This window comes from Larus michahellis, chromosome W, assembly GCF_964199755.1.
Source record: "Larus michahellis chromosome W, bLarMic1.1, whole genome shotgun sequence".
Lineage (NCBI taxonomy): Eukaryota > Metazoa > Chordata > Aves > Charadriiformes > Laridae > Larus > Larus michahellis.
Genome location: NC_133929.1, coordinates 14,381,024 through 14,408,037, shown reverse-complemented (window position 1 = coordinate 14,408,037; position 27,014 = coordinate 14,381,024). Strand labels below are relative to the sequence as shown.

Below are 27,014 nucleotides of genomic sequence, written 5' to 3'. Positions count from 1 at the left end.
GCTTGAGAAGCAATAAATGATTTTGTGCTCATCACAGCCAGAGTCCGTGCTTTCATACACCACACTTACCTATGCAATGACCAACTGAAGAAGGGGAAGACCTGGGGCTAGTGGGTGAGAAATAAGCCAGTGAGTCAAGATGTAAAGTAGCAACCTTGGCTTTGTTTAAAGAAAGAATTGACCTGTTCAACGGGGTGGGGAGAGCACATCTTGAGCTAAAGTAAGGGCCCTGTGTTCAGAGGGGAGGCTCTGCCCTGCAAGCAACCAGCAATAGGCATCAGTTTGCGCGCGATGAGACATAGCTTGTCGTGGGGCATGTGTTTTTAAGTGCAATCATCTTTTCCTCTCACGCACATCAGACAGTCACCAGCAAAGAAATGGCCTCCCTTAGCAAATGTGACCCCTCCTAATGTAAGAGATGCTGTCCTGGAAGCTACCTAGTGACTTTGTCACACCAGAAAATGATATATATGCTGAGAACAGGTCTAGCTTGACACTAAAGCCAGTGTGTCCTGCAAGCCATCACCTTACCTTTGCTGTTGCCATCGGGTCCCCGAAGGATTGTGCATTCCTCAATGTTGCCAAATGCCTCAAATAGCCTGCGCACGTCATCTTCTGACTGCTGCTTATTGAGCATGCCCACGAAGAGTTTTCTGTCTTCTGGAACAAAATAAAGAGATGCTTACCATATTTCAGGAGGGATGTGAAAGCCAAGATGACTCAGTATCACATGCAAAACAAATGGTGATTTCATTGAGGTGACGTATTTCAGAAGCTGCTAGTCATTTCAGGTATCTGGCTCAAAAAACCTTAATAGCATCTGACTTTCAATGAGTACTTGAAAATAATTTGGGAATTTAAAAAAAACCAACAAACCAAACCAAACAGGTTTGGTTATATATAAACTCTTTAGCTGCTTCTCAAAATCTAGGCACTGAAGTCTTTCAAATCAGCTTTTTCTGATCAATTTTTGCAGTCAGCTTGCACTAACTGAAATTATAACATTGCTCAGACTGCGATCCAAGATGAATGTGGATAAAGATAGCATATAGAAATAAAGTCCAAATGAAAAATAACATAAGTTAGTAGCCCTCACAATACTAAGTTAGTTGCAGGAAAAAAATGTTTAACATAAGTTGTTTTGAATCAGGATATAACGGAAGCCACAGTCTGTAAATGGAGATTTGTCATTCATACCCACTCAGAGACACATAACTACAAGTTGTATTTTTAAAGTTCATTTGAAATAAACCCAAAGTTTTTGGACCATATATTGTTTTTTGAAACAAAGTTAACTTATATGATTACTAATATCCGAGATAGCTCAAGTAGGTGGTGTTTCATGTCAAAGCAGGACGTGGTCTGCTAGTAAATAATTGTATTTTGGATGAGGAAGGCTATTTATGCTTGGACTTATACCAAGTATGGAGATCTTCAGTCCTTAACGAAACACCTTCAGAAAATTTTGGTGAAAACAGACCAAACTAATGATTGCTGAGTTGGTAGAAACATCTCAAAGGGCACCAAGTGATGCCTCTAGATCAGGTTTATATTTAGACACTAGTATCATTACACCAAGAAAAAAAAATCACATAGTTTACATTGTGTATGTAAACAGGCCATTTGCACATGATTCATAAATGTCTTATTTATCATTCATTAAACACTATGGAAATGTGTGAACCAAGAGTTTTTTTCAGAGCAGTTTACAGAGCAGATGTAACCAATTTGAATAAATATATGTAAATAAATAAATAGTTTGATTTTTAATTTTATTTCTTTTTAATGCACATGTTTGTTAACCTAAAGTTGAACAAAACATTGGTTTGCAACAACCCTTTTCTGGCTGACTAATTGAGCAATTTATGTCACTTCTGTTCACCGAGAAATCATTGGTGTAGGCAATCTGTTCTGCTTCAACCAGTGTTTGATCAAATCTGTTTTGCTTCAGCCAGCGTTTGATCAAAATTCCCCTCTCCAAGATGCACCTGCAAATTGGCATATTACTTTACAGCCTTGGATGAGGATAATTTTTCATGCAGTGGTTATTGAGTGAGGATATTTGGAGCTTTCAATCCTGCAGTGGAGTTATCCACGTGAACAAAAAGCGTGCTGCCCACAGAAGATGAGGAGTTATGTTGCCTTCAGTTAGGCTGCTGAAATGGTAGGAAAAATAGGTTGAGGAGGGTACATGTGCATTTCTGATAGTGGAGAAAAATGGGGATAGCCTTCTGATAGAAACTTTAGAAGCAAGAAATATGCCTACTTTATGTTGGAATTGATTAACCAAAGGGATTTTTCTAGATTTCTACTGGCAACACAAAGTTCAGGCTTTAATGATGCACAAAGCCCTAACCAACACCGTGTAGGTTGTCCCCACCTCAAGAGAAGGTGCTTTGGACATATGAAAGATTTGTTTTCTTGATGGCCAAATTGACCTGCTAAAGAGACCCTCAGAGGTGAGATATAAGCCTTCGAGAGGCAGCTACTGAAGCTGAGTGTGTGCTCTGTGGGGCATCTTTCAGTCTAGACAAAGCCTTAGAGAAAAAGTCCAGTCCAAAGTCCAATGGTTTTCCAGATATTGGAGGAAAACCCACTCAGCAAATGAGACCAGCTGTCCTGGAAGATGGGAGATATTTTAGGAAGGGGGCAAAGCAGTGGGAATGAACTGGGAACACCACTAGCAAAAGGCTTTGCCTAGAAAGTTTGTGTCTAGTAAATACTTCCAGCACAGAGGAAGCATCTGTTATATTGTACTTTATACAGTTTCCCCTGTTTGAAATAAGCTGCATCAGCAAAAGCACTCCTATAGCTGTGTAACTGTATTTTCACCAAGCTTTTTTGCTTATATAAATATATCATTAAAAAAAAATCACATCCCTCCTCTGGCAGCAAAACCCTCTGTCATGGAACTGGCCTGAAACTGCCTTGTCTGGTTTAGTTTATGTGAAGTTTAAAACAGCTGTTTTACGAACCACTTAATTTTATATTTTATTTTATTTTATTTTATTTTATCCCCCTTTTCTGCATCTCTGCAGGACACTAGGAGTGGTGATGCCTGTCCCCAGAGCTGTCTGGCAGAAGATGTGGTGCTTTGGTGAGCTGCCCACAAGGTGGCCATCAGACCACCAGGAACAGGCTCTGCCAAGGGTGAGGACCACCTTCCCCAGGGGCTGCTGGTCCAGCTACTCCAGGGGAGGTGGGATGAAGAGGTCCCCCATGGCCAGCCAGGGCTCAGCACTGCCTGGATATCACTCTCCAAATCTCCCTGTCTCCCTCCTGAAAAACTGTGCCTTGGGTTGTCAGGGGAATCATTTGTCACATCTGCCATCTCAGAAATCTACACAATCACACACTCAGCTGATAAAAAAAGAGGTGGTTTAACAAGCTTTTTTTCTCTGAGAGGTTCCTCTAACAAAATGCTGCATTTACCTTTCATGTCCCAGCCCTGCCATGGAGCTCAGCAGTGTGTTTTAACAATGCCCCTTGCACATCTTGGGTGGGAAGAGAGAGGGAAGGGTCCAGCAGCTGGGACCATTCAGCATGTTCCAGGTCTTGGCTAATGAGTTTATCCTCTAATTGGCTTGTATGAGCCTCTTACACCCTGAGTGCCCCAATACAATGCTCTTCCAAGTCCCAAACAAAAAGCTGACATGCCATGCTCCAAGTCAACTACTTCTGCTTTGTAAATATGTCTGAACAAGGCCATGAGACTGCCAGAATAAAATGAAGAGAAGATGTGCTGCTGTCAGTGGGATGTGTCTGAGTATGTGTGCACACCACAGGTGCTCCCCACCAGACTTTTCCAGTGTCCTCGAATGAGAATGAAGGGCAGTACCTTGACGCCAGGCACTTGCTGCCATCACTCAGGCCACTCTACATCCTACAGAAACCATAAGTTTAGGCTGGACCAGACCCCAGATCAAGCTGTCCCTGAGCTCTGCCTGTCTGTAGGGTGTAGAGTCCATCCCTGCCAATCATGGTCCACCCATACCACCCCAATGAGTCCCATGCTTCCTCCTCTTTCAGTGAGACACTATCCCAAATCTATGTGTCTCACAGTGTCCTGGTTCCGGTGGGGATAGGGTTAATTTTTCCTGGTATTCCATGCCATGTGAGCCACGCCCACCCTGAGCTGCCGGGGGAGGGGACAGGAAGTTGCTGCTTAAAAGCGGGCTGGGGCGTCCCGGGTCCGGTCCGGCCGGCGAGCGGCGGGGAGTGGCGGTTCCGTAATCGCATTTGTATATTCCCCTATCTGTGTTGTTGTTGTTGTTTGCCTGTTCCCTTTGCTGTCCTGTTAAACTGCCTTTGTCTCAACCCAAGAGTCTTGCCTTTTCTTACGATTCTTCCTGTATTAGGAAGGCGCGAGCGAGCGGCACGTGGTTCTTTGTTGCCGTCTGAGGCTAAACCACGACAGTCCTTTTTGGCGCCCAACGTGGGGCTCGAAGGGTTGAGATAACTGGTCATCATGTTGCTTGGTTTGTTCTCATGGCTGTGTTACATAAATTCCTATATGGCTTATGTACTCCCTGCGATGCTGTTTACCATGTCTGGAAGAGGGATGAGGATTATCATTCTGCTGTCCTGTGCGTTATCTGTTTATGATATGATAACATCACTGTTCAGACGGCTATTTTGGGGTGTTTATGTGGTTTTGCTGTCCTGTCCGTACATTGGACACCATCTCTCAGAATTTGTTAATAATTTCCCCAGCCCTTTTGCCTCCCTTTTCTCCTTCGGGTCAGGTATGACAGCTTTTGAGAATTTTGAATATCCTTGGGATACTCAAACCAGCGTGTTCCTAGTGCTATGTCTCCTGAATACGTTCCAGGTCTTGTTTAGGGTTAAGCGACTATTTAAGACTACCACCCGGAGATCTCCTCCGAGGCTGGATAGTCAGGGGTGGCATGGCATGTGGGAGAGCATGGGCAGGTACCTAGAGAACTACTCACCTCCAATGGTCTGGGACTTCACCCCTGAACAATTACAGGACCCTGATAAAGTGGTAGAATATTTGAAGGGAAAATGTTGTGGCTATTCTAGAGAGGCACAACTCACCGCGCTGTGCTGGGCCCTGGCCAGTATCTACCAGGCACTGCTCAGAATTATGCAGCACCCTCAAGGGGAAGAGATGGAAACCAGACTGGCAGCCCCTGCGGCTGCTGCAGCCCCTGCGGCAGCCACTGCGGCTGCTGCAACCCCTGCGGCAGCCACTGCGGCTGCTGCAACCCCTGCGGCAGCCACTGCGGCTACTGCAACCCCTGCGTCAGCCACTGCGGCTACTGCAACCCCTGCATCAGCCACTGTAGCTACTGCAATCCTTGCGACAGACACTGTGGCTACTGCAATCCTTGCGACAGACACTGCGGCTACTGCAACCCCTGTGGTAGACACTGCAGTTACTCCAACCCCCATAGCAGTCACTGCCACTGAACCAGGGAACCAACCCGTGCCGGTATCAGTTGCCCCCATACAGAAGAAGAAGTACACAAAGAAATCAGTTCGCTTAGTAAGAGATGATGATGAACCAGGGCCATCACGAGAGCAGGAGGAAGAGGCAGAACCAGAGATAATTACTCGATCCCTATCCTTGAGTGAGCTGCGGGATATGCGAAAAGATTTCAGCCGACTTTCAGGCGAGCACATTGTCACCTGGCTGCTCCGGTGCTGGGATAATGGGGCCAGTAGCCTGGAATTAGAGGGTAGGGAGGCCAGGCAGCTGGGATCCCTGTCTAGGGAAGGCGGCATTGACAAGGCGATTGGGAAAAAGACCCAAGCCCTCAGCCTCTGGAAACGACTCCTGTTAGGCGTGAGGGAGAGGTACCCCTTCAGTGAGGATGTTGTATGTCAGCCAAGCAAGTGGACTACCATGGAAAGAGGTATCCAGTACCTGAGAGAATTAGCCGTGCGGGAGATGATTTATTATGACTTGGACAACGCAGACTTACCCACAGACCCTGATGAGGTGCGATGCACAAGGCCCATGTGGCGGAAGTTTGTACGGAGCGCACCATCGTCATATGCCAACTCCCTGGCAGTAATGGAATGGAAAGGTGAAGAGGGACCAACGGTGGATGAGGTGGCTGGCCGGCTCCGGCGATATGAAGAAAGTCTCTCTTCCCCCCTTGTCTCAGCTGTGGAGAAACTGTCGCGGAAGGTCCAGCAACTTGAAGAGAATATGTCCTACTCCCCACCTGCACGGGCCAGCATCTCAGCTATTAGAAGCAGGCATTTCCCCACTCAAGAGAGAGAGTACAGAGGGTACACACCACGAGGCACCCTGTGGTTCTACCTGCGGGACCACGGAGAGGACATGAGGAAGTGGGATGGACAACCTACTTCGATCCTGCGGACACGGGTACAGGAGTTGCAAGGAAGGACAACCACAAAAGGGGATCCCTCCAGGAAAAGTGCCGCCCCAGTTTCCAGCTGGCAGTTCCCCAGACAAAGCAGAAGGCCTGATCTTGCTTCTGATCCTCTTGAAGGAACTTCCAAGTCATTTCTGCAAGAAGTGAGTAATGGATACTATGACCAGTATTAGGGGGGCCCTGCCTCCGGCCAGGTGGAGGAAAGGGACAACCGGGTTTATTGGACGGTGTGGATTCGATGGCCTGGCACATCAGACCCACAGGAGTATAAGGCTCTAGTGGACACAGGTGCACAGGGCACCCTAATGCCATCCAGCTATAGAGGGGCAGAACCCATTTGTATTTCTGGGGTGACAGGGGGATCCCAAGAGTTGACTGTACTGGAGGCGGAAGTGAGCCTAACTGGGAATGAGTGGCAAAAGCATCCCATTGTGACTGGCCCAGAGGCTCCATGCATCCTTGGTATAGATTACCTCAGGAGAGGGTATTTTAAGGACCCAAAAGGGTACCGCTGGGCCTTTGGCATAGCTGCTTTGGAGACAGAGGAAGTTAAACAGTTGTCTGCCTTGCCTGGTCTCTCGGAGGATTCTTCTGTTGTGGGGTTGTTGAGGGTCGAAGAACAACAGGTGCCGATTGCTACCACAACGGTGCATCGGCGGCAGTATCGCACTAACCGAGACTCTCTGATTCCCATCCATGAGCTGATTCGTCAACTAGAGGTTCAAGGAGTGATCAGCAAGACTCGCTCACCCTTTAACAGTCCCATATGGCTGGTGCGAAAATCTAATGGAGAGTGGAGGCTAACTGTAGACTATCGTGGTCTGAATGAAGTCACGCCACCGCTGAGTGCTGCTGTGCCGGACATGCTAGAACTCCAGTACGAACTGGAGTCCAAGGCAGCCAAGTGGTATGCCACGATTAGATATAGTGAATGCATTCTTCTCAATCGCTTTGGCAGCAGAGTGCAGGCCACAGTTTGCTTTCACTTGGAGGGGCGTCCAATACACCTGGAATCGACTGCCCCAGGGGTGGAAACACAGCCCCACCATTTGCCATGGACTGGTCCAGACTGCACTGGAACAGGGTGAAGCTCCAGAACATCTGCAGTACATTGATGACATCATTGTATGGGGAAACACAGCAGAAGAAGTTTTTGAGAAAGGGAGTAAAATAGTCCAAATCCTTCTGAACGCTGGTTTTGCTATAAAGCGAAGTAAGGTCAAGGGACCTGCGCAGGAGATCCAGTTTTTAGGAATAAAATGGCAAGATGGACGCCATCAGATTCCAATGGATGTGATCAACAAAATAGCAGCTATGTCTCCACCAACTAGTAAAAAGGAAACACAGGCTTTCTTAGGTATTGTGGGTTTTTGGAGAATGCATATCCCAGATTACAGTCAAATTGCAAGCCCTCTGTATCAAGTAACCCGGAAGAAGAATGATTTTAAATGGGGTCCTGAGCAACGACAAGCTTTTGAACAAATCAAACAGGAAATAGTCCATGCAGTGGCCCTGGGGCCAGTCCGGGCAGGACAAGATGTTAAAAATGTGCTCTACACCGCAGCCGGGGAGAACGGCCCTACCTGGAGCCTCTGGCAGAAAGCACCAGGGGAGACTCGAGGTCGACCCCTAGGGTTTTGGAGTCGTGGATACAGAGGATCCAAAGCCCGCTACACTCCAACAGAAAAAGAGATATTGGCAGCATATGAAGGGGTTCGAGCTGCTTCGGAAGTAGTTGGTACAGAAGCACAGCTCCTCTTAGCACCTCGACTGCCGGTGCTGGGCTGGATGTTCAAAGAAAGGGTCCCCACCACACATCATGCAACCGATGCTACATGGAGTAAGTGGATTGCACTGATCATGCAGCGAACTCGAATGGGAAACCCCAGTCGCCCAGGAATTCTGGAAGTGATCATGGACTGGCCAGAAGGCAAGGATTTCGGAATGTCACCAGAGGAGGAGGTGACGCGTGCAGAAGAGGCCCCACCATATAATAAACTGCCAGAAAATGAGAAGAAATATGCCCTGTTCACTGATGGGTCCTGCCGTATTGTGGGAAAGCATCGAAAGTGGAAGGCTGCTGTGTGGAGTCCTACACGACGGGTTGCAGAAGCCAGTGAGGGACAGGGTGAATCGAGCCAGTTTGCAGAGGTGAAGGCTATTCAGCTGGCTTTGGACATTGCTGAGCGAGAAAAATGGCCAGTCCTTTATCTCTACACTGACTCATGGATGGTGGCAAATGCTCTGTGGGGGTGGTTACAGCAGTGGAAGCAGGGCAACTGGCAGCGCAGAGGCAAACCCATCTGGGCTGCTGACCTATGGCAAGATATTGCTGCCCGGATAGAGAATCTGGTTGTGAAAGTACGCCATGTAGATGCCCACGTACCGAAGAATCGGGCCACGGAGGAACATCAGAACAACCAGCAGGTGGATCGGGCCGCTAGGATTGAAGTGGCTCAGGTGGATCTGGACTGGCAACATAAGGGTGAACTATTCATAGCTCGGTGGGCCCATGACTCCTCAGGCCATCAAGGAAGAGATGCAACATATAGATGGGCTCGTGACCGAGGGGTGGACTTGACCATGGACACTATTGCACAGGTCATCCATGAATGTGAGACATGCGCTGCGATCAAACAAGCCAAGCGTTTGAAGCCTCTTTGGTATGGAGGGCGATGGCTGAAATACAAATATGGGGAGGCCTGGCAGATTGATTATATCACACTGCCACAAACCCGTCAAGGCAAGCGCTATGTGCTCACAATGGTGGAAGCAACCACCGGATGGCTGCAAACATACCCTGTGCCCCATGCCACTGCCCGGAACACTATCCTGGGCCTTGAAAAGCAAGTCCTGTGGTGACATGGTACCCCAGAGAGAATTGAGTCGGACAACGGGACTCATTTCCGAAACAGCCTCATAGACACCTGGGCCAAAGAGCATGGTATCGAGTGGGTGTATCACATCCCCTATCACACACCAGCCTCTGGGAAGATAGAACGATACAATGGACTGTTAAAAACTACACTGAGAGCAATGGGTGGTGGGACTTTAAAACACTGGGATACTCATTTAGCAAAAGCTACCTGGCTAGTTAACACCAGGGGATCTAACAATCGGGCTGGCCCTGCCCAATCAAAACTTCCACGTACTGTAGAAGGGGATAAAGTCCCCGTAGTGCACATGAAGAATATGCTAGGGAAGACAGTCTGGGTTAGTCCTGCCTCAGGCAAATCCGTGGGATTGCTTTTGCCCAAGGACCTGGGTGCACTTGGTGGGTGATGCGGCAGGATGGGGAAGTCCGATGTGTACCTCATGGGGATCTGATTTTGGGCGAGAATAGCCAATGAATCAGATTGTGTGCTGTTAATTGCTAAGTAACACTGTCACTGTATGTCCTCATTACTATAATTGCTATCAGTTGTACTACAAGTAAGGCACAGGGATGATGGGATAAGAACTGATCTCAGCAGCTGGCACCCAGCAGTTTCCTCAAGATCTACATCTTCAGCCCACGGACTGCATGCATGAGCCACACCAGGTGCACCAGTCACAAGCTCCGAAAAATACAGCATGCAACAGACCAGCACCACCCAGCATCTCACCTGCCCTGAGAGACTGTTCTAACAGATGGAGCCCAAAGCCGTGGATTAAAAGAACTCAACGGACACTTTGGAGGGATGGCCCATAAACTAAGGGCATTATATGTGTGTATATATATATAAATATATATATATAACAGAGGAAAGTGGTGGCAATTCATTGGAACCTGCTGGGCATGGCATAGATGGTATGGAATAAGGGGTGGATAATGTCCTGGTTCCGGTGGGGATAGGGTTAATTTTTCCTGGTATTCCATGCCATGTGAGCCACGCCCACCCTGAGCTGCCGGGGGAGGGGGCAGGAAGTTGCTGCTTAAAAGCGGGCTGGGGCGTCCCGGGTCCGGCGGAGCGGCGGTTCTGTAATCGCGTTTGTATATTCCCCTATCCGTGGTGGTGGTGGTGGTGGTGGTGGTGGTGGTGGTGGTGGTGGTGGTGGTGGTGGTGGTGGTGTTTGCCTGTTCCCTTTGCTGTCCTGTTAAACTGCCTTTGTCTCAACCCAAGAGTCTTGCCTTTTCTTACGATTCTTCCTGTATTAGGAAGGCGCGAGCGAGCGGCACGTGGTTCTTTGTTGCCGTCTGAGGCTAAACCACGACACTCAGGAATCACATCTGAATTTCAGAGCACTGGGCAGACTCAGTCCCCTGTGACCTGCATTGCCAAGTGCAGTGCTATCGTCCCCATTTCAGATTGTGGGACTGAGGGATAAAAAGACTTTCAGACCAGGTCCCCTAAGACCTGGGCCCCACAGCAAAGTGAGCACACAGTCAAGGAGACCAGAATTACCACTGTCCAGGGACAAAAGAGAAGGACAAAAAAAGGCTGGGCATGATCTGGGATGCCCCCAACATGAGCTGTGGGCATGACCGTGTGCTCCAGCCTAAGCTGGCCCATGGCCATGGGAGAGGGAGTGGTACCTCGCAGTCTTACACAGCAGAGGTGAGCAGCCTTGAGGAGCAGCCTCTATCTCCTCCCTATAAGGGAAATGAAGACAGTGATCTTACTTAGCTTGTCTAAAGACAGGTTTGATGAAAACCTATTCTATGCAGCTTTCTCAAGGCCATACATGGCCAAGCATCAAGCATTGATGCACATCTGAGTATCCCCCCTTTACTTTTGTCAGAAAGGGCATCTTCAAATTTCTATTACACACAACAAAGTGACAGTTTCAGTTTCTTTCTCACACCCAAATATTACATGTTAATGAAAAAATCTTGCTAGCCTCGCTGTAGAGGCAGTCCTTAATAGCAGCAGTCTGAGCAGTGACACTGCCCTGCAGCATGGGGGCTGCATGCTTTTTTGTTTTCCCTCATTACTGTTCACCTCATTATCAGTCTTTCCCCACAACCTGAGTCCATCATGCCTGCTTGGCCCACGGAAATAACCATGGATAGCTACTTCTCTGTGCTGTGGTGCCCAGAAGAGCTGAGGTTTCTGATGGTGCATCATAAAGCCCTCACCATGAGTGACCTGAGGCACTCCCATAATACTGAAAATTAAGTTCAACTCAAGTCTACCCTGTTTTGCCATCAACAAACAGGAAGATGGGTAGGGAGAGAAAGGCCACAGCAATGGCAAACCAGAGTCCCCAGAGATGTCCCCTCAGTGACATTTCCAATATCCCCATGAAACCAGGCTCCCCTCTTCTTGGCCACTCTGCCAGCTGCAGAGGCTTGTGCCCATCAGGAAAAGCTGGCTGCAAGGCACAGTGGTGAAGAAATGTAACTTGTCAGATAAATATACAGAGTCTATAAATCTCCCTGGCTGTGTTTATACGAAGCCTTGGAACCTTCCCCAGTGCAAATAGGGGTTAAATTATTCCTTGTTCTATTTGTATTTAAGTGTTATGTTTCTATGATAAGCATAAGGCAGAGGTGTCAGATGGGCACGGGCAAAGGAGGCTGCACAAGTGAAAGGTGAAATAATAGTGTTGCAAACCAAGTGCTGAGAGGAGAAGGGAAGGGAGGACACTGGAGTGAGGGGGAGAAGGGGGAGGATGGGCATTAATTAGAGAGACAGAAGGGCCAATGAGATGCAGGATGTTTGACCCTCTGTGGAGCAAGAGGACAAGAACAAGAACCACAGCAATTGTGGAGGGACTAGAGGAAAATTAGGGTTACTCACAGAGAGACATGACAGAGATTTGTGTTTATCCAGATAGCTCTTGCTAATGTATGTGTGTGTGGGGGGGGTACATTTAGATAAGAGTATATAAATACACCTGTGTTCTCGTATTCCTCATGCAAAACAAAGAGGTTGAATTCTTGTATCAGGAAAGCGTAAGCCAGATTTACCATCTAGAACATTGCATCCAAGTCCTTGGAAATAAAGAGGGACAGATCTACCACCTTCGTGGCCCAGGCTAATCAGGAAGGCAAACCAGAAGATCACTACGGTCCCTTCTAGCCATGAAACCCCTTATTCTAAAACCTATCAGCCTCCCTATTTCATCCCAAGTTCATTGCCAGGGCGTCACACACAGTGTGTGTGCTTCTTCGTGCAAGAAAACTGGTGTTTGCATATCTCTGTATGGGAACAAGCATCTTCTGTATGCGCACGGCATTCACCAGAGCAGCTCTGTGATGTTAACTTGATGCCTTTGGTTTTCTAAGTATCAGGACCAAGTTGCTGTATGGCTTCATTTCAGAAACCAGATGCTAATTAATTTCATTATTTATATAGCTAATAATTATTTGTCCCTGCTGCTGTTCCCTTCCTCCCCAAACATTGCTTGCACACACAGTGAGGGACCAGCTGCAGTGCCTCGGTCCAGGAACCGGGAAGGCCTTTAAGCTTGTCTTGGCACCGTGACAGAACAAACCAGCAGCCTAGAGAAGTTTTTTGTGCAGGTGTGGGTAAGAAGAAAATGCTGGTGTATAGGACCAAGTGGCACATCTACCAGAGAGGATGCAAGAGGCAGAGCAGATCTTCCTTGCCCGCTCTCTTGATTGGTCCTCAGCAGAGAGGGGAGAGGAGGTGGTGCTGAGGGTGTCCATCACAGAATCATAGAGAATGACAGAATGGTTTGGGTTGGTAGGGACCTTTAAAGGTCATACAGTCTAACCCCCCAGGAATGAGCAGGGGGGACATCTTCAACTAGATTCAGTTGCTCAGAGCCCCCTCCAACCTGACCTTGAATGATTCCAGGGATGGGCCATCTACCACCTCTCTGGGCAACCTGTTCCAGTGTTTCACCACCCTCATGGTAAAAAATGTCTTCCTTGTATCTAGTCTGAATCTACCCTTTCTTAGTTTAAAACCATTACCCCTTGTCCTATTGCTACAGGCCCTGCTAAAAAGTTTGTCCCCATCTTTCTTGTCGGCCCCCTTTAAGTACGGAAAGGGTGCGATAAGGTCTCCCCGGAGTCTTCTCTTCTCCAGGCAGACCAACCCCAACTCTCTCAGCCTGTCCTCATAGGAGAGGTGTTCCATCCCTCTGATCATCTTCATGGCCCTCCTCTGGACCTGCTCCAACAGGTCCGTGTCCTTCTTATGTTGGGGTCCCCAGAGCTGCATGCAGTGCTCCAGATGGGGTCTCACCAGAGCAGAATAGAGGGGGAGAATCACCTCCCTTGACCTGCTGGCCACGCTTCTTTTGATGCAGCCCAGGATACGGTTGGTTTTTTGGGCTGCGAGCACACATTGTTGGCTCATGTCCAGCTTTTCATCAACCCGCACCGCCAAGCCCATGCAGTGGGATCAAGAATCTGCCAAAGTCACAGTGGAGAAAATTTGCTGTGCCTGGGCTGCACACTCCTATTGCCATTTTCACAGCAGCCCTACAGCTCCGTGATGATGATTACAGCCCTTTACACAGGGGAAGCGATTATGAATTCTGTTGTAGGTAATTGTAAATTAGCTAATTATCTTCTTCGTGGTACCTTGCTGCAAAACACATGAACCTTGTAAAATGGAGGTGTTTCAAAATTTAGGACAGGGAAAAAAAACAACAAGAACCAAAACCCCAACCCACTCTGGAAACAGCCAAAACCTACTGCTACCTAACTCCAAACAATAGCAACCAAACCCTCCTTCCATCTGCATGGGCTCATAATTCCCCCCCTTTTCACTCCCCATATCAACACCCACAAGGGGCTAATGCTGCTGCAGGCTTTAAAATGTTTGCTGAGTTCACCTGTTCCTTGCAGCTGGGTGTTGTGGGGCATCCCTTATCACATCTTATCAGGAGTGATTTCTTTTTGCTGATCTCTTCCCCTCCTCCCTCCCCAGTTTGGTTTTACTTAACAGATTCTTTATATCCCATACATTAGCCGATATGATTGCACAGCTGCCAGTCTCTGACTGCTGGAGACAGAGGCTTTGAGACACCCGGGCTAGAGAGAATAACAGCTAATCTGAACAGCTGTGTGATGGGAACAAGTGCAAATGAATATAAGCCCAGGTGTGGGAGCATAATTCTCCTGTACAAGGAAGGAAGCTTCATCCCACAGGTGCATTACTCTCCACTGTTGCATCTGAAAAACTTAGTTTGAAGGATTTTTCTCATTTAATTGCTATAGGCCTTGAATTGGACATGGATCCTGTATACAGAGTGAAAGAACAGCTGTGTGAGAGACAGGAGTCTGTCTGACTCAATGTGCTGCCTCTGGCAATGGCCAATTGTGGATGTCTAAGAGTATAAGAACAGGGTAAGGAATTTTGTTAATCCCCCAAAATATTCTCCCAGACTCCAGTGCTCTGCAGTTTAGGGATATCTGGAGTCTGAAGCATTTTTTCATATGTAATAGTTTTTGAAGTGTCTTTCTTCGATGTAATTGTTCAGTGGGCTTTTGAGCCCATGTAAACTGTGAGCATCCACCACATCCTGCAGCAAGACATTCTGCAGCTTAATCATGCATTGTGTTAGGAACCGCTTCCTTTTGTTTATTTTGAACACACCACAAACTATTTTCAACTGACAGGTCCTACGTCTTGTTTTGGAAGAGAGTGGAAATCACTTCTGATCCAATTATGGAAGAGTGGACCCATGAGGATATGCAAGACCTTGGCCAAAGCTTCTGTCTGCGCATTTCAGATTGCTATTTGTGATTCCTGGGTCCCATCTCTGGATATTGTGGAAGGCAAAATCACTTTTCCCTTAGTGTGATTTGTTTGTTATTCCTGGTAGCAGAGAGATGGATGACCATGTAGTTACTGCTACTAAATACTTACAATACATCTCTGCCAAGGACAGCAGCCTTAGTGGAAATATGGGCTACATAAATTACCCAGTGGAAAAGGCAGCCTCAGTTTCCCCATCTGCAAAAAGAATAATTGGTGCTTGCACCAGGCAAAATTGGGTATTTCTGAGCTTCCTTGGTGTTTGCCACAGGCCAGGAGGGAGCTCTGGCAGTAATAATGAAAGGCACCTGGCAGGCTGGTGGTCAGATCTATGGCTGAACCCTCTGATGGTTTCTATCAGATTTAAGTGGATGGAGCTTCCCCAACTCCTTGTTCATGCAAGAGGAGTCCATGGTGGGGTAAGTCAAGATAGGGTTTAGTTCTAAATGGAAAGCCCTGCTTTTGCAAATGACAACAACTGTGGATTTTGAAGTCATCTTCCAGGGAGAGATTTTCATGTCCTGCAGCTGTGTGATCCCTAAAGACAGTGCCACAGTGATTTAGGTGCCTTTGTCCAAGAGAACACAGATGTTGGTTGCTGTTGGCCCTACGAGCAACTGGAAAGAAATTTAGCATGTTGCCAACTGGTGAACCCAAAGTCTAGGATTATGTTTTTAAATTAAACATGTCTGGGCCTATTCTCTACTTTCAGAGTCCTATCCTCCAGAGCAGAGCGAGCTGCTTGACAGGGAACTGGAAGAGGTCCTCGGTCTGCAGCAGCTGCTAAACCATGTCCAGAAATTGTTTGTGAGAACAGGTATATGAGTAGGATGGCTAAAGTGCAGAGCTAGGAGAAAAAATGGATGGAGATGGAGAAGAAAGTTCAAACCAGGAGAATTAATGCTGTCCGGGCTTGGCTGGCCTGTGCTCCTGTGGCAAGACCTGCCATCTACCTGCATTGAAGTGAAATCCAGCCTTAAACCTGGACAGCATTAATCTGGACAGTTAAGATGAAACAATTAAGATGAAACAAGATGACAGTTAAGCCTTATCTGGACAGTTCAGATGAAAGCACACTCAGGCTTCCTCTGTGCAGATACAATGTAGGTTATGAACAAGACTTGGGCAACAGGCCAAGCAAACACTGCCATGAAGACATAGCCTAAACGTATCTTTTAACAGCAGAATCTTCTTGTACAGCTGAGAATATTATAACCCCAAGACAAATATCAGTAGTTCTGACTTGCTGAGCTGAACAGTGCCGTCACAGCTGTCCATTGCCAAGAGATGCTATTCCCTGTGCAGATCTTAAATGATGGGGTTTATGGTGTTTGATATTGAGCTGGGAAAACCATTCGCAATGACCCATTTTGTTAGTATCCCTTACTTAGGAAAGCTGGCGGTGAGAGCAGTCTAAAACCCGGTGTCATGCAAAGCGCAAAGACTCTGCCTGATTTCTGCCTGGCAGATCATAATTCTTCCAAGTTTATTCATTATCTGAAACACCCAACTGGAATATTTCTGTAAAAGATTCGTGAGGCAGTGCTTTTTAGGAAAAGACTCGAGTCAAAATCTGGTCTTTCTAAATTTCAGTGTATAGCCCAAACACCCACTTTCTCTTCACTGTCCCTCCATGATAGGAAGAATATCTGAATTCAAATCATGAAAAAAAAATCATGCCGGGAACACCCTTGGAAATGTTCATGGGAGAAAAGCACCTTGAGGAGACCCAACATCGAAGTGCAGAAGCATGCAGTTGTGCTCTAACTAAACTTTGCAGGTTTTTCCATGCCTGTTTCCTGGCTTCTTCCTCCTGTACATCTATGGACATTTTCCTGACCCAGCTTGATGGATTTCCCAAAGAAGAAGGAGGTGAATGAGAAGACTGTCTTGTACTATCAAATGACACCTCAAACGAACACTGAATTACATCACACTTTTACACTCATCTTTCAGAGACAGCTCAGATATGAATACAGCTCCTGCAGCCTTTTGGTTCTGGGGAATTTAACACATCTTGATTCCTATGTGTAACATCCCCTTTTTACTCTGGCCACACAAGATTGAGGCTGAGCCTGAAGGGCCATTTGGTTTTCACACTCATTCAGAGCAAAGCTTAGAAGCTTCTTGACAAACTCCGCAGGGTCAGCAGTGTCAAGGCTGGTATGTCAGGAAAATAAGTTTCAGTTCCTAAACTCATCTCATTGGGGACCTGTCAGGGCTTTGAAACCCTTTCCAGAAGCCTAGAAGGCCAGGACATTAATCCACGGTAGCACTCCAGCCTTGAGCATTGAGGACTGTTGGAACAGCAAAGACATAGGCAGGGAAGGGGGTTGGAAGGAAATATTTTCTCTTGCAGGAGCTGTGATGACATTTCAGATCAAATTAAACTTCAGTTTTTAAAGACTTCAGTGGAAGTAATTTAAGTACTTCCTCACAATTGCCAGAACCTGAGTGTTATCCCTCTTTTCCTCTGTATATCATCCCTTTTCCCCCAAGCCTGAGACAGCCCTGCACAGCCACAGCCTCCTTAATATTAAAGATGGTGATTAAATGGGATTTGACAAAAGACAAAGGGCTGAAAACCCACCAATTGTTAATCCCTCTTCCGCTGTGCTTAAAAATTCCATTTCCTTCATTTGAATAAAGGGAAAGGAAGAAAAGAGAATTATACACCTATGTCTAATTTAAATTCTGGCATTGTGGGACCTGTTCCCTTCTCCCTCTCTTGATCTCTGAATATATTCCTTTATTACCATTATTACATCTTTTGGATTGCATTAAAATTCATCCACACGCTTCTCTCCACATTCCACTTTTCTTTTGCCAGTTTTTTTGCTAATTCCCTTTTTTTCTTCCCCCTTCCCTCCCCACTTTCAAATTATACAGAATGTCATTAAAGATCTCCACAAAATGCCTCAACTCCTTTCTCTTGCTTTTATAAACTTGCTGGCTTGCTTTCTCTCCATCCCCTCCTCTACAAACAAAGAAAATGAAGGAGAGGCAAAAGAATACAATAATAATAAAGGAATCCAAGCAGCATGTCTCATAGGTCTCAATAACACCTTTCCTACATCATATTGTTACGGGCCTAATGCTCACTTCAGTTATGAAGCTGTATTTCGCACAGAAGTTCTGTGTATTATTTGTTTGACGCTTGTACCTGGAATCCGCAGCTAAAATCAAAAGCAGAGTGTGCCAGGCTCTGTATGTAAGCATGGAAAGAGACAGTCCTGACTGTAGCTATAAGCAGAAAAATAAGGAGGTTGGAAATAGAAATGTAATTTTACCCTGCTTTACAGAGCAAGAGCTGAAATCCTGTAAGGATTTGCCTATGGATGTGAGCAGTGGAACTGGGCATGCAATACATATGCCCAGTTGCAGGTGATTAGTTCAAGATCTGAACTTAAACGGGATCCACCCATTTAATCCTTCAGACATCCCACTGACTGCAAGGAGGCCTTAAAAGTGAGCTTTTTCCCCCACAACGCAGATCACCTAAAAAGACGATGTATTTTTGCTTAAGTCAATCCCACTTTATCCAGGTGGAAGTCCCAGTCTGGGAATTTTATAGATATAAATCAAAGTGAGAATTGAACTCCATCCCTATATAGAATACCATCTGCCTTATAGACATTTAAACTATGAAGTGGGGGCGTGACATAGTGACAGTTTAATGAGGCTGGGGTGACTGTTCCCTTTAACCTGTCCCTGTGACTCTCCTAGCCCAGCTGGGAGGAAGAAGCTGCTGTTGTGAAAGTTTCATTCATTCTCTCCAGTTCTTCCCAGGGTGCCTAAGTAGTTTTTTTGTTGTTGTTTTTTTTTTACTGTTATTTTTGTTGCTGTCACCCTTAATTTCACTGATATAATGAAATGACTGAAACTGGATGAAAAACGGAATTTTCTTTCTATGGGAAATACTGATGTCTCAAAAAATGTGCTTCTACTTTGAATTGGAGAGGCCAAAGTTCTTGTGAAATGGAAATTCTTCAGTTGTGAAATGTTACAGGGTATTGTCTCAGGGGAATAAAAAGACTTTGTATTAATAACCTCAAAACATAAAATATATAAAGCAGAATGGCTGTGGTTTTCAGACAGACAAAAGAGAATACATTTTCACACACTATATGAATAAATGAAAGATGTTTCTGCCATGGGATATTGCTGAACGCAGAAGTCATAAATTAGCTCCAAGGAGAATGAGACAGATTAGTGGTGGTTGTGTCCACTTACTGCTATTAAACATGAAGATCCAGATGCAAAATCTATCTTAGTTGCTAAACCTCTGTCTCCTGGAAGCCAGAGGATATTAAGGGAAGGGTCACTCTTTATAAAAGCCCTGTTCTTACTCTTTCTGGGCACTGCTGGAGTAGAGGATCCTGGACTAGATAAACCTTTGGTTGACCGAAAATGGAAGCTCTTATGTTCTTAGTGGTTTAATACAATACAGACTTGAAACAAAATTAATCAAAGACATTCTGTTAAAATGACAGGTTCATACCTCCCGAAATGCAATCCAGTGCAGGATATAAGGGGGCTGTCTCAGGTCAGAGAGGGGGAGAGAGACATGAGCGCACTTTGAAGATACAGGGGACACCCTGAAGCGCTGTGTCTGCCCCCCCCTCCCCCCTGTAGGTTTCACATTCATTAACCCCAACAGCTCCGAAGGCAATACAGCACGTTGCAGATAAGATATAGTCTACTACTGCTGCAAGACGCATTGAACACCTTCCTACAAGAATTTCAACTTTATGCCCTGATAGGACAGTGGGATGATGCACTCGCAAAGAGCCTGACTGCATTAGAGTGGGTATTTTTGCCACATACCTTTTCAAAACCAGTAACTATGATGATTGAAATGTTACCATGATTGTTTTCCCAGGGTCGTTTGTGCAGTCAGCAGCTTTCTGGAATGGATCCAAGCCACATACATGTCCCCATCAAAAAGCACAACCTTGACCCTTGGTTATCACAAAGTCTTAACCTACAAATTGCCTTAGTAGATTATATTGGGCAAATAAATTATTCTTTCCCCTGGCACAGACTATTACAGTCACCGTCACAAATTCCTTTACAGCCGCGCATCCTGCTAGCGCCAAAGCCTCTTGCTGGCACCTGTACGGTGTTTGTAGGTGGTTCAGGGACACAGTAAAGGGTGTTGACTTATTTCAACAGGAGCCGTTAAATGTAGTGGCAGACTCTCAATATGTTACTGGTATTGTTCAAAGACTTGAAGGAGCATCTATAAAACAAGTAGAGAACCAATTGTTATTTAATCTCATACTGCAATTAATGTTGCTTTTATGAAAAAGACAGTTTCGTTATTTTATTGTCCACATATGCTCTCATGTTTTAAATTTTCTAAACATGTCTTCTTTGTCATCCACAGCAGTAGATCGACATTTTGGAAGAACTGTTGAATGGCCTGAACAACCGAAGGTGTATTAGAAGCACCTTAAATCGGAGTGCATGCTAACCACAGATAATACTGCAACAAATAGAAGTTGTGAGCAAGACAATTCTGTAATGATTTGTACTTCTCATCCGTATGTTTGCTTCGGCTCAAAATGCAAGTATCCAAGAATGTAATCAATCTTATTGTGTAAATTTAACGCGAGTAAGGTATAAAACAGCAGTAACATGGATAGGGGATTGGCAAAATGCATTAAAAACACATCTTTCTCTGTATTGTGATTGGGAGTACAACTCTCGAAGACTTCGTGTTACATCTCTCCCCTGGAATACGTTGCTACATGGCTGGGAAATGGTTAAACACCATCTCCAAGGTGCTTTTGACATGTCGTTGCAACAAAATATTCGTCCTTTACATGATCAGCTAAAAGCTCAAATACTAAAGATTCAAGACTTAATGAACCACAATGCATTTGAAATATTACAAAAGGATTTCTCGTGGGTAAATCCAAAGAAATTGGCTTTCTGGGCTAAATTTAGGAATCTGGGTATTTATTGCCTTAGCAGGGTTCTTTTTGATTCTGTTTTTAATTGTGTTTAGTATATAACCTGCTAAGAGCGTCACGACGAGTAGAAGCACAAGTCATGGCGACCTTGTTAATAAATGGTCTGGTGTTAAACAAAAAAGGGGGAGATGGGGCAGATCTACGAGCAGAGGCCTGCGTACGGCCAAAGACACAGTGAGCAGAGCACACAGTAAACACAGAGCCAAGAGAACAGTCCATACCTTTACTCCATCCTGTGACGACCATATAACCTTCCTGAATCTCGGACAAAGAATAGGGCTGAGTATTCTCCCTTCGCTAGGAACAGCAGCGGCATTAAATATGCTGAATAAAATAGGGTGTTGGCTGGCTAAACAGAGCAATGCCACATCGTTAGCATTAAGTGGGTTATTAGCAGATGTGGACTCTATTCAGCATGCTACGCTTCAAAATAGAGCTGCCACTGTTTTTTTGCTTTTAGCGCAAGGCCACAGGTGTGAAGATTTTGAGGGTATGTGTTGTATGAATCTTTCTGACCACTCTGAGTCTATCCATAAAAGCATCCAGCAATTGAATGAAGGGTTTAATCAGCTACAGATTGACAATGAACGGGACTGGCTAAACAACCTGCTGCGCAGTTGGGGTATTTCTGGATGGCTATCATCAATTGTAAAAGCTGGATTGTTGTTGCTATTCTTTGTGTGTGCCTTAATGCTTGTTGTGCCCTGTATCTTAGGCTGCCTACAGAAAATAATGCAAAGAATGATTAATCAAGCTTTTGTAATAGAAAAACAAAAAGGGGGAATTGTGGGAATAGAGAGCAGCATAGGTCTGTTCAACCTTGATGAGATAAAGCTGCGTCCCTGAGAGAGGGTTTGTGAGAACAGAAAAACAAGTAAGAATCAGCAAGAAACAGGACGTGAGAATGAAGTTGCTGCTCCTCGTGGACAGACAGCAGAAACCAATCGGAAGAAGTAGAGAAGCGCGTGGCAGTCGACCTTCAACCTATCAGCAGGAGACAGCTTGCGCGTGGAGAGATTGTATAGCTATAAAGCCTGTCAGATTGTTGCAATAAAGGTCTTTGGTCTGTACCCCGCCAGAGTCCGTGAATCCATGCTCCACAAAACCCCTGTGAAATCTCCAGCACAGGCAAAACTTGTCCTTCCTCTGAGTGAAAGACTTTCCTACAGGTCTGATCCCAGGTTTTAAAGCATCAGTGCAGAGCAATGAGGGAACACAGGAAAACTGTTACCAGACGGAGTGTCCTGAAGTGCCAGGCAGCAGTGTCAGCACATGACACAGAGGTTGCAATAAAATTTATAACAAACACACTCACAGACACAGAGGAACCTTCCTTTAGTGAAATCCATAATCAGCACACACATGGCTGGAAGCAAGGCCTGCTGGACCCAGCAAGAAGCTACCCATAGGCGTGGGATGCCCCGTACCCTGGTCTGGAGAACCCCCAGGCACTTTGTCTCCCTGGTTTTAGGCTTGTTCCAAACTCAGGGGAGACCCGTTCCACACAGCGCATTGAGCCAGAAGTCTCGGAAAGTGAGATTCCTTTGATGTCACTTAGCATCCCCCTGAAAACATTTTATTGATGATTATTTCTTCCACCCACCTTCCCAGCCCCCCCAAACTCTCAACTCCGACTTGCTTTAAATGCCACTGTCATTTCCATCTACTGACAGAGCTCTTTAACTGCCATGTCGAATGGCATTCACTAAAACTGACTAATAGAGGGAAATGAGGTTAACCTTTAAGAAAGGTGAAAATGAGCCAGGTGCTATGCCAGCAGTAATAAATAGTTCATAAACAGCCTCCTGCTGCAGAGGCAGTTTACTCTAGGCACTGGCATTGATGGTAGCTCTGTTTACAGGTGGGTTTCAGGGGTGAGCTTGGCCAGGAGAAGGCATGGGACCTCTCCACTCACACAGCTTAGTCAGCCCTTGTCTGGCAGGCCTGTGGGGACAGTCCCACGACTCTGATCTTGGCTGCTGTTGTCTGAACTCACAGCAAACGGGCATTGGCTGTAGTGGACGTCTACGACATATCAGTGGTTTGCACCAGCAGAGCTTTTCTCCACCATTTTCTTCCCTAGCATGCAGGGAGATGGGAGTGCTCAGGGACAAATCCTGCCTTGCCGGTCTCCTTGCTGAGTTGCTTCTTTCCACCAGTCTTTTTAAATCTTTCACAGCTCAGCTCAACACTACCTATTAACTCTTACTGACTGACTTATGGCTCTGCATCTGTAAAAGTGGTATTGCTGGGTGGTCCTGCATTCTCTAAAGGAACATTATTGTCCTTTTGTTTTCCTTCAGGCTTAATGAACTTGTCACCTTGTTCATCAAAGAGTTAGATAAAATCTTGGCTTTAAAACACAACTTGATCCTACACGTGCTATTCCCAAGCTCATACCTGAGACCCTGTGCTATGCAACGCATGAAGGAGAGCGAACAGGAAGAGGTGGGGACCAGAGGCCGTGCACTTCCATAGAACAACTGCAAGAGGAGGGGCATCTCTTAGTTTACACAGAAGACTAACAGCAGGTGAGTCTTACAAGAGGGAACTCATTACCTTACCAGTTTGGGTACCAGAAGAAGGAGATGCAGCACAATGCCATGATGGGAACAAGACAAATATTTGTTAAGTAATTTTCTGTTGTCAGTGCTCTGCTTCATTTAATTTTAATTAGACCAGAGAGCCTGAAGGATGCATATACTATCAACTATGTTAACAGCAACTGTCAGTATAGGACTGAGTCTGTATGAAGTGGGGATATTGGTCTCCTGTTTTCATTTTTTTCCACTCACTTTATATAGATGCATCTCTGTTTTTACAGAAATGGACTGAAGTTGGTTCTTTGTCTTACTGTCGCACAATGCTGACTGTACTATTGGCTTTCTCTTGCCATGGTATATTATCCATGCCAAAAGTACTTGAAACAGAAAATTTTACACCTGGACCAAATGATCAGTAAGCATAAATCTGCAAAGCTTCCTGAAACAAGGAAAGTATAAAATATATAGTAGGTATAAAACAGCAATACAGACATAAGCCATGCAATGATAGAATTATTTCTCCCACCAACACAGCTATGGCCAGATCAGCAAATATAAAAAGCAATTATCCCATTCCTACCCAAGGTTAGTAGCTGTGGAAATTCATTCCCTGATTCAGGGTAAAATCTGAGTCTCAGAAAAGCAAATTTCCAGCTACTAGAGCTTCAATGTCCATGTGGGAAAACATAACCCTCAGTAGTCTCTTCCCACCTCATATTTCATCACCGCTAATAATGCTTTTTGGCTAACAATGCTTTTGGGGGTATGTGGAGAAAGCAGGGCTGTGCAAGCCAGATCTGAACCTGGCTCCAGTTCCTATTACTGCAACAGTACTGTAACTGTGCTAAGGGGAGTGATCTCTTCCCTTCATCAGTAGCCAGGACTCAGAGACACAGAGAGAGACAGAGAGCGAAGGTGCTGTTTTATAACAAGCCTTTTCTGAGCTTGAGAGCTCACTGTGCTATTATTTCCCCCTTTTCCCCTCAATTCAGGCTATTTTTGTGTTTCGTATTTGTCCCTCGGCAGGCTGAGAGACGTACTGACAAGTTGTAACTCTCACTTGGCTCTGCGAGGGCTTTGTTCTCTGCGTGTGTGGCACAAACTTGCTTCCTCTTTCGAAATGTGCCAGCGAGCGATAATATTGACACAGAGAGCCAGTGCATGGTCTTGGCACACTCCCTATGATAAAGATCCTCTCCAGTGATCTGCTGCATCAGTCCCAAAACCCCCTTAACCCCAGGCTAGTCAGAGACTCACAGGGTTTATCATCAAAAAGGAATTTTCAGTGATCTGGTCTCTCCCCCTATGTGCTGGAGATGACCACAGAGCTGCCCCCAGGAGCCTCCCATCCCATGGCCAAACCGCCATGCCTAAGCTATTCTGTGGCTGCCCCACAGCTATCCCCATAGGTTGTGTTTTGGCTAAAATGTGAGTCCTGGAGAGGGGTCAAGTCTTACTATGAGGACACCAGTCAGAGCAACCATCAGCATCATACTCTGCTTTGATGAGTATCCTCTTGTGACAAGAGCCAGTCTTTGACTTCTCACTTTAATGTGTTTGGCATTGCATTCAAATTACAAAAGTTTTGGAGAAAAGTTCGGCCTCTCTCCAGCTGATTAAAGAGCCAGAAAAGATACAGCTGTAAAGGCCCAAGTCTCCTGGAGCTCTCTCAGGCAAGGATGAGCGCGACTCTTTAAGCTTGACACTTTGAGGCATCTGTTTCATTTACACAGGTCTTTTCAGAATCTTTTACAGTTTTTAAAAGGTGAACACCAAGCTAGGATCAGTTTGCCAGAGTACTCCCCCACCAACACTACCTACTAAAAATCATCTTTGTCCTCCACTTTCCTTGTTTATACAGCAAGAGGTCCCCATTAGATGGTTTAGCCCACCACCATGCTGGGAGCTAACGTTGACTTCCTCAGCTGTGCTAACCACTTTTCTAGGTTGTTGCCTAGGTAGTTTTCTAGGCTGCTGTCTTGTGAAATATAACCTCTCATTCTTTAGGCCTGGTTTTTAGCCTTATTCCTCTATGAGTCAGCTTAGATTTGGCTCTGCAGAAACACATGCATAACGCCTCAGCCAGCCAAAGCTTGTTCAGTGTGACCTATGTGACTCAGATGACTCCGTATCAGAGTCCTGTCCTTACAATTTTCCATTTTGTGTTATCCACATATTTTATCAGCTGGGATATTTAATTCCACATCATTCATGACAAAGCTGACTAGAATCAGAGCTGGTACTGATCCATGCAGAACCCTGCTACAAATACCCTCGCTCTATCATGCTTTCTCTTTGGCAACTGCATTTCGAGATTACCCACATCTTAATCCATTTAATGTCTGCCCTCCTGAAAGTCGTACTCAGCAGGAACTACAAGGAAGTTCCAGTTCTAGAGATCCAACCTTTGCAGCTCATGATGACTTCAACTGATAAGGAAAACTCAGTCAGTCAGTTTTGCCAAGGGGAAGATAGGATCTCAAAGACACATAGCCCTTCTCCTCCCTTCCCTTGCCTCTGGCATTGTTCCTTATCATGGGCTTGCACAGCAGGCCTTCACCTCTGTTGCAACACAGTTCTCTAACACTGGCATTTAAGGAATATTGTGTTTTCCTAAGTACGGGCCATGTTCTCCAGATATTGTCACAAAAGCTGGGCATAGTCCTTAGTTATGTCTGTTCTTTGCTCTCGGTTATTACGGCTTATTGCTAATGGCTGGTTCACTTGCAGGTTGTGTTTGCTATGCAGATTGTCCTGGTTTGAGGTAAAACAGAACCAATTTTCTGATTTGTAATTTTACTTTTTAGCTGGGCCTCTTCTAACTGACTAAACTCTGAAATTAACAGCATATTGTTCAGAAACTGTTCACTCTCAGAGGGATAAGACCTGATTATACCAAGGAACGGTATGCACAGAGGCTCTTGCTTAGACTTATTGCTATAACAACCAAGGTCAGCTAACTTCGCTATTTGCCACGTTGGAGGGTCGGAAGTGGAAAAGTGTAGAGGGTTCACATCTGCAGGGAGGAGCAGATGGGACAGGTGACCCAAAACTGACCAACAGGGTATTCCATCCCATCTGCATCACGCTCAGTATAAAAGCTAAGTGATCAAAGGGTCAAGTCTCTTTTTCTTCAATGGCCGGCATCCGAGGAGGGCCCTGTCTGTTCATCTGCCTTTGATCCCGATCCGAGCATTCCTGACTCCAGATCCAGAATTCAGCTCCTGTCTGTTGCTAACTCCAGTCTGGGACTTTCCCTGTGCCTGCTGGTGACGCGATCGTCATCCTGGGAGCTGGATACGGTTTTGTATATATTGTATACTTTTTTTTAAATTTTATTTTATTTTATTATTTTTTATTATTTCCTTATTTATAATATTTTCATTAAAGTAGTTTAGTTCTTTTTCTAAACTCGTAAATCTCCTTATCTCTTCCTCTCCTCTCTTTGGAGAGATGGAGGGGAGG

General features: G+C 45.6%; 1 protein-coding gene across 22 annotated transcripts in view; it reads right to left on the bottom strand.

The window, feature by feature from the left end:
* Positions 1–27,014, bottom strand: part of LOC141735446 (CUGBP Elav-like family member 4) — a 788,748-nt gene that overhangs the window by 146,044 nt on the left and 615,690 nt on the right. For 13 of the 22 annotated variants that reach the window (XR_012584727.1, XR_012584729.1, XR_012584730.1 and 10 more), the window contains one exon: positions 532–660. Coding sequence is in view for 13 of the 22 variants with exons in the window: in XM_074568250.1 (XP_074424351.1) it covers positions 532–660 (129 nt within the window). In the remaining 9 variants the exon portion in view is untranslated. The remainder of the gene's footprint in view (positions 1–531; positions 661–27,014) is intronic. The other 9 variants (XR_012584735.1, XR_012584732.1, XR_012584734.1 and 6 more) reach the window with 1 other exon arrangement.